At 39.7% G+C, this 8,207-nt stretch overlaps 1 protein-coding gene across 6 annotated transcripts; it reads left to right on the top strand.

The window, feature by feature from the left end:
- Nucleotides 1-4,419: 4,419 nt before the first annotated feature.
- Nucleotides 4,420-6,044, top strand: LOC149192047 (histone H2A.1-like). 6 transcript variants are annotated; one of them, XR_016254862.1, is made up of 4 exons: nucleotides 4,420-4,850; nucleotides 4,958-5,058; nucleotides 5,407-5,595; nucleotides 5,818-6,044. XR_016254862.1 is itself a non-coding variant. In XM_089406297.1 (3 exons), exons 1-3 carry the CDS (start codon nucleotides 4,563-4,565, stop codon nucleotides 5,453-5,455), a joined length of 396 nt encoding a protein of 131 aa, XP_089262423.1. In that variant the 5' UTR covers nucleotides 4,420-4,562; the 3' UTR covers nucleotides 5,456-6,044. The 6 variants fall into 6 exon arrangements, 3 of the variants coding, with proteins under 3 accessions (XP_089262423.1, XP_089262422.1, XP_089262424.1); XR_016254864.1 differs by having other exon boundaries at nucleotides 4,971-5,058; nucleotides 5,407-6,044; XR_016254863.1 differs by having other exon boundaries at nucleotides 4,935-5,058; nucleotides 5,407-6,044.
- The last annotated feature ends 2,163 nt before the right edge of the window (nucleotides 6,045-8,207 follow it).

The following is an 8,207-nucleotide window of genomic DNA, read 5'->3' as shown; positions in this document are numbered from 1 at the left end:
ACACGGTCACCAATTAATTTAAAATACACACAATGATCTGCTTTGCTTCTGGTGAAGCCAAGTCCCCGTATAAATGTATCAAATTTCTGATACCACATCCTTGGTGACTGTTTTAACCCATACAGAGACTTCTTTAACTTGCATACCAGTTCTTTCTTACCCTTCACCGCAAAGCCTTCAGGTTGCCTCATGTAGATTTCCTCTTCCAAATCCCCGTGAAGAAATGTTGTCTTCACATCCATCTGTTCTACCTCAAAATCAAAAGCAGTAGCAACAGATAAAAGTAATCTAATAGAAGCTACCTTGGCAACAGGAGAAAAAATATCACCAAAATCAATTCCCAGCACCTGGGAATAACCTTTTGCTACCAACCGAGCTTTGTATTTCTCCACCTTTCCTTCTGCATTAGTCTTCTTCTTGAACACCCATTTTCTGCCAATGGGTTTCCTTCTAGCCGGCAACTCTACCAGATCCCAAGCCTCATTTTTGTGCAAAGATGCCATTTCATCAACCATGGCCTCTTTCCATAGTTTTCCATCCTCTGAATCCACTGCTTCCTTCACAGTTCTGGGATCATCATCAGTAACAGACAAAGCAAAATTTGAACTGAAAGCAGATGGACTATACCTTTCTGGCTGCCTTCTTTCTCGACCTGATCTTCTCACAGCCGGAGTTTGTGGCTCTTCATCTTCTGATTCCTCCTCTGCTGCAGAGTCTGATTCTTCCTCCTTTGGCTCAAACTCTATCTTCTCAGGTTCCTTTGGTTGGACTTCAGATTGAATAACATCTTTTACCTCTCTGAACACCACATCTCGGCTGTACACAACCTTCCGTGTGACTGGGTTCCAAAGCTTATAACCCTTTAAACCATCCTTATACCCAATAAAGATGCACTTTTCAGATTTACTATCCAACTTGGTTCGTTTCTCCTTTGGAACATGTACATATGCATCACATCCAAATACCCTCAGATGTGAAAGAGAGGGTTTCTTACCAGTCCATACTTCTTGTGGAGTCTTATCCTCCAACGCTGATGAGGGTGATCTGTTGATCAGGTAACGTGCAGTATCCACCGCCTCTGCCCAGAATTCTTGTCCTAACCCGGCACCACTGAGCATGCTTCTTGCCCTTTCCATCAACGTCTTGTTCATTCTTTCTGCGACTCCATTTTGCTGAGGTGTATATGGAGTAGTCTTCTGCCGTGCTATACCACACTTCTTACAAAATTCTTCAAATTCCTTGCTGCAAAATTCTCCACCATTATCTGTCCTCAGCACCTTTATCTTCTTCTCTGTCTGATTTTCCACCAGAGCCTTAAATTCTTTAAACCTGTCAAAGACTTCAGATTTCTTCTTAAGGAAATATATCCATGTATTCCTTGAGAAGTCATCTATGAATGATACATAGTACATAGACTTACCCAGTGATGGAACCTTCACAGGTCCAAACACATCACTGTGCACAAGCTCTAATATCTGTTTCGTCCTCTTACCACCAGAGGGGAAACTCACTTGATTCTGCTTCCCATACACACAATTTTCACAGAAATCAAAATCCAGAGAGCTATCATTCATACCTTCTACCATACCTTTACCATGAAGTATTCGAAGGCCCTTCTCTCCAATATGTCCAAGCCTTTGATGCCACAACATGGTCTTCTCTCCAGAGACCACTAGATTTTCTACTCCATTTTCAGGAACCATAGAACTATTACACCCATCAACAACAGTGCTACCTTGCAGCTTGTACAGAGTTCCAATCCGAACTCCCCGCATCAATATCAGTGCTCCTCGAACCATCTTGCAGGTATCTTTCTCGAACACCGTCTTTACACCTGCATCATCCAACTTGCTTACAGAAATCAGATTTCTGGCCAATGCAGGAATATGTAGAACACCCGGAAGTGTTCTAACCCTTCCACCTTGCAACTTCAACTTTACTTTTCCCCGACCAATGATTCTAGCCTTCCTATCATCTCCTAAGAAGACATCACCACCATCGTATTTCTCATACTCACAGAACCACTCTCTATGGGGAGTGAAGTGAAAGGATGCACCTGAGTCAATCAACCATGCCTCATGATCTACATGTGTACTTGAAGAAGCCAAGTACACATCCCCACCTTCATCTGAGGTGGTTTTCGCCTCTGCAGAAGGAGCATCATCAGATCCCTTTCCTTTATCAGGAGCTTTAGATTTACAATCCCTTCTGAAGTGCCCTTCCTTTCCGCATTTCCAGCACACCACCTTTGTAGGTTTTCCTGGAGATTTAGATCTCCCTCTAGATATAGATCTCCCACTCGATGACTTATTTTTGTTTCTGTTCTGGGACCGTCCTCGTACAGACAAGGCATCACCATTTTGGTTGTCCATATTCTTCCGTCTCATCTCCTCCGTCAGCAAGGCTGAGACTATTTCATCAAACTGCAAAGCAGTTGCATTGCTACTTATTGCAATAACCAGACTATCCCACGAATCTGGTAGAGAACACAATAAACTGATGCACTTATCTTCATCTGAAATTTTAATATCAACAGATAATAATTGACTTACCACAGTATTAAACGCATTCAGATGCTCTGTCACCGAGTCTCCATCTTTCATCCTCAGGTTATACAGCTTTTTCCGCAGGAACAGTTTATTCACCAGAGACTTAGATTGGTACAAAGTCCCTAACTTGAGCCACAAAGCCTTTGCCATAGCTTCCCCTGATACATTTAGCAATATTGAATCTGAGATACACAATCGTATTGTGCTCTTTGCCTTCCGATCCAATTTCTTCCATTCTTCATCGGTCACTCCCGATGGTTTAGTACCCGGATCTATCGCGATCCACTGATCTTTATCGACCAACAGATCCTCCATCTTGAGTTTCCACAACTCAAAACTCTGACCATTGAACTTCTCAATCTCGATCTTTCCACTGCTCGCCATCTTCTTTCACCACCAGAATCGATCTCGCAGATCTCCCACTGAACAGGGTCTACCACAGGCCCGAGCGAAACCCCTCAGCGAAAAAGGCGTCCCCTTGAAGCCAAAACAGCTCTGATACCAAATGTAGGTTTTAACCCTGTACAGAAATTACGTGCATACGAATTCTTAAACAAAGAAAATAAACAATGCGAGAGCATAACCCATAAAACACATATGCGCAGAGATTTTTCCCTGGATCCCAAAACCGGGACTACCAGCTTGATTTTTCATTATGTTCCTTTCAATGTTACAATACATATTTATACATGCCGAAGCATCCAATACCATGGACCGAAAAACCATCACGTCCAATACCATGTGCGAAAATCATGCACAAAACCATAGGTAGGTTTGCCCAACCTAATATAGGGTCCAAAAAAAAAAAATTTCACGGGGCGCTGCCCCGGACCTCGTAGAGGGGGGCTACCCGCCCCCCTCAAACCCCCCGGACAGGGGGGGCTGCCGCCCCCCCTGTGACCCCCCCCGCTGCGCAATCGGCGCAACGAAGGGGGGCTACCGCCCCCCTCTAACCCCCCGTTTAACTACGTAGGTTAGTCGTGGAAAGAATATAACACAACCCAACAAAAATAACCCAGAGTCTATAATCACAATACTTGAATTCTACGATAGGGAATATGAATAGAATGGTTGATCCAATTTCAAATGCTTGATCTGGACGATGTTGCTTCTGCCATCACCAATGGAAATTACTCAATGTAAAGACAGTGACCATTCTTAGAAACGTTTAACTCTGCCATTCTGAGCAAGTGAGGCACTTGCAAAGGGTGATCTGCATTACTTTATGTTGAAGGAAACAATTCTGAATGTCCAGTCCCTCAAAAAACATCGTATAAAACCGAAAATGGTTCAAATATTCAAGATGTATCATAATGCAACTAATATAGCAGCTGATTTGGCACTTTTTTCCCACGACCCACTTAGCATTTTTCCTCCGATCGCATGCCTTTCCTTCGGCTTTCACGCAAGTAGTTCCAAATTCCTTATTTAGTACGCAGAAGATACCAATTATTAATTTTCTATTATTTAATAAAGGAAAAATCATAGGAATGGGTATTAGATTCCAATTTCATTTATTTTAAATATATACCATGTAAGATTTGAAAATTTTGTTGCCACTAAATAGCACTGTACAGTTGTTAATATCACCGGTTCCCTCATCCTTTTATCTTAATTTTTCTGTTTATTTATAAAAAAATAAATAAAAATAAATAAATGCAAAAACATAAATTTTATTCCTCTAGTACTATAATATGATGGGGACTCATGGAAGGATATAGAAAGTTATCAATACTACATTCTCTTGTTGTAAATCGTATATGGAAAACCTAATGGAATGAAACACGTAGAAGGAAAGATGAGGGAGAGTCAACTCCCAAATTTTTTTTTTAGGGAAAACTCCTTTCTAGAAGAAAATACTCTTGTGAATGTTTTTACGCCGTAAGGCGTTTCCATTTGAAATCAACTTTCCTCTCGAATTACGTGTACAATTCTGAGCCTTTGATTTAATTGTTAGACGATTAAAAGAATCCTACCCATCCAATTTATTTAACTACAAATTATAAAAATGAGATGCGAACCAGCAGATCGACGGTGTCTCTTCGGCATCTGCATTATTGTGTACCGTGTAACTCCTGGATTGAGCGCTACCTATGGAAACCTCTACTAAGTCAGGGAAAGGTGCAGGGGGGCCGAAAGGGAGAATCCAAGAAAAAGCCCGTCACGAAATCAGTGAAAGCCGGCCTTCAATTTCCTGTTGGAAGGCTCGCCAGGTATCTGAAGAATGGCAGATATGCCAAGAGGGTTGGGATTGGAACCCCCATTTTTCTTGCAGCTGTGCTTGAATACCTAGCACCTGAGGTAAATATTGATATGAATTCTGTTTTTAACACATTGATTTGGTTCTATGATGTAGCGATTTGTTTGGTGGTTCCATTGTATAAGTGGCTTTTGTCAATTACCTCAAGTCTCAGAATTTAGGTTTTTGCCGAAAATATCCATCTCAACAGTACTCTACATTTTCTTCACCCGATCCTCAACGCGGTTACACCGGCTTTTTAGAAGGATGGTAAGCATTCATTAACTTTATCTAATGATTTATTTGGTTTGGTTTGATGATCATATTGTTGTATATTATTTGTTCTCATTGCATGTGAATTGGGTTAGGTCAAGTGTTAATTGGCATTTGCCAACACTATTGAACATTTTTTATGGATCCCTAAAGCTAGTTGTACCTTCCACAGTATATGCTGACTAGGATCTCAATCATGCAGGGAACCTGGCTTGCTGTGGTTCCCTTTTATCTTGGTTTATCTCCATGGATTGGTTTAGTAGTCTTTTCTACAGGAAATTATTTTTGACTTTATTCATATTATTGCCATTGATAATTTGTTGATGTTGTTGGTGATGCGTATAGCCTGGCAGCTCTTTGTTGCTGCTGTTTGCTTGAGGAGTGCTGCCCGTGATATGGTATAAATGGATATGAGGTCATCGATTGATTTGAACACATGCAATGATTTGCGAGTAATATCTGGGCCATCCAGTTTGAAGCTTTTCCCCGTTGTTCTGTTTCTCGACTCTACCAAACAGCATTAAGAGCGAGAAGGTATTAATGTGGACAGACACATGTTGAAGTAGTATTTTCCAATTTGCATTAGTAGTAGGCCGTTTGACATTACCATCATTAATAGCTGAAATGGGTTGGTTTCATGTTGTAAAAATCTATTGTATTTTGCTTGAAAACTGCAGCAGAGCCGAAATGTTAGTTCATTACACTATATATTCAATATATGTAACACGGGCTTTTGGGGTTTATTATACATTTTAGATCTGGAACCATGCCACGGGATATATATATAAGAGGATTTTCTTAAGAATTATGAATATCCTTTTTATTTGGTGAGTACTGCCTTTTGTTCAAGGCATAGTATTTAAATAGATGCCTGCTTGGAGGCCTGAATGTGTGTTTTATCAGTTGCAAAATGTGGCAGATATTTAAGTATCTGGCTCATTGCTGTCTATTTAGTTTATGTAACATGATGCATTTGGATTTTATTGTGCAGGCTATAATTGGAACAATGCTATGGGATATCTCTTTATGATTTTTCTCTTAAGCATTATAAATAATCTTTATGTTTGGTTGATGCCTCACTATGCTGAAGATGATGTCATTTGAGTAGATGCCTGATTGTTAACCTGAATGTGTAGTTTTGTAAATGTGTCTGGCGCCCTTTTTTTATGTTAACTTAGATGAAGCAGTCATTTGAGTATGGATGTTTCTTGCATCTTTTAAGATGATTAGCTCTCTTGACTCCAAAGATTTTGTAATCTGTATTTCCCATTTATAATATCATTGGATTTTTCAAAATATAAAGTGAATTTGTGCAGTTGATTGTCATTCATTGAGTGCTCAAACAATGCTTTAGAATGTCTAATTGAACATTATCTAGGTCAGCTAACAAGGGAATTGAAGTAATCCTTACAGCTTCTCATTGACTTGTCATGTTATCATGTTTTATCTATTGCTTCTGGAGATTATAATTCATTGAGATATCATGTTTTGTATTATGATTATTTATATTTCTCAACTCTGGTAGTAAGTCAAACTTCCAATGACTAAGAGGTCTGCATGCGCTTGCTAGTCAGATATCAACCTGTGAGTAACGTGCAGGTTATTTGCTGCCTGGGAGTCCAACTTGTGGGCAGATTGAACAAGTTGTCGGTGTCATAAAAATGCCAAAAAAGAAAAGGAAAATCCCTTATTTTGAATGATTTCTGTTGTTTAGATTTCACTGAGTGGAACTCAGATACTCCAGCCTTTTCGAGTGTTTGGACATTGCTGTCAATCATGAGAAAACATGTTCTCACATTGTAGCCCTAACAATAAGGTATTTGTCTCTATATTGTATTTCTAGAATGTCATGGGGCAAATATTGTTGAACCGTGATTTTAGTATGGTATTGAATTTGAATTAGAATTGAATATAAGCAATTGTAGGGCAGACCACTCACCGCCTAGGAGCCGCTGTTAGTATACGTGAATCCATTTAAGAGGCTCTATTGTTTAGTGGCTTGGCAAGCTCCTATAAAGGTCAGATTTGGTGGACTTGGTGATGACATCAGTGAGTCTCTATTGCAGGTTCTATCTGGCAATGCTATGAAGAAAGCAATGGAATATTGAATAGGATTATTCTCAAGGAAATGAATTTTGAAAATTGTCGTTGTAGGTTAGGGCAACATCCAAGTTTTGTCAGGAGCATGATTTTGAAACTGGATACATGGGCACACCGTGACAAAGACTAGATTGCAGGGTAATATGAAATTGCTATGTGAGAACCAGCTCCGAAAATTATGTTTACCCAGCAGTTGCAGGTTCATTGACTCAGTATTTAGGAGAAATCCTGACGGGAGTGCTGAATCAATTTTCAACTGCAGGCATTGTTAGTTTCTGATTGAGAAAAAAACAGGCATTTTCTGAGAGTAAATCTTCAGTGTGCGCTTATTTGGTAGAGAATCTATTGTACATGTTGCAACGTCAATAAATCAGCATAATATAAGTGCAGTTCTCTTAAGAAAAAGACTGAAGTCCGTGTTTCTCTTAGGTTGTTGTGATTTAGTGGGTATGTTGCAAGTGAAAGGGTTCCCCATTTTTGGTAACCCTCGTTTGTTTTTGTTTTCTGATCGTGTTAAACGCAATATATTACACTTTGTGTTTGTCAAGCCCTCTATAAGTGTCAAATATGGTCCTTTATGTTAACTCTTGGCTTGAGATGGCAGGTTCCCTTGTGTACCTTTAAATATGATTTGGTTTGCCTATTCTCTGTTGAAGCTGTTGATACAGTCTGGGAGTTGAATAGTATGTTCTCTGAGTGTGGGCTTGTATCTATAGCATCGCATTGTGTGGAATCATGGATGTAACATGTGTACCTCCTCCAACTGTGAGGGTTCAGAGAGGTTGATGTTATTAACATGTGTTGAAAGTATAATGAGCTAATAAACCGGGTACTTGGGAAGCTGATCAAACATTTCGAAGTAATGTGTACCTTGAACAGGTTGATGCTCTTTTCTTACAGACTCTAGGTCAATTAGCATTATGTCTTGTCATACTACAGTTACATGACTACCGTCACAAACTTAATTCAACCAATATCCAAGTGGAGTTGTGGGGCAGTTCCATTCATTGTATGTCACACTATCTTTCAGATTAGACAAAGTAATA

The sequence above is a fragment of the Pinus tabuliformis genome, chromosome 2_2, assembly GCF_031772625.1.
Source record: "Pinus tabuliformis cultivar Carrire ecotype Pingquan chromosome 2_2, CPIR1, whole genome shotgun sequence".
Lineage (NCBI taxonomy): Eukaryota > Viridiplantae > Streptophyta > Pinopsida > Pinales > Pinaceae > Pinus > Pinus tabuliformis.
The sequence above is the reverse complement of the archived record's forward strand: the minus strand, read 5'-3'. Positions and strand labels throughout refer to the sequence as shown.

Bases quoted from the DNA above. Each gene is read 5' to 3' on its own strand.
- LOC149192047 (XM_089406296.1), top strand. From the start codon at position 4,563: ATGCGAACCAGCAGATCGACGGTGTCTCTTCGGCATCTGCATTATTGT. The intron at 4,851-4,963 runs GTAAATATTGAT...CTCAAGTCTCAG, and splicing joins TTGAATACCTAGCACCTGAG to AATTTAGGTTTTTGCCGAAA. The intron at 5,059-5,406 runs GTAAGCATTCAT...TGATGCGTATAG, and splicing joins ACCGGCTTTTTAGAAGGATG to CCTGGCAGCTCTTTGTTGCT.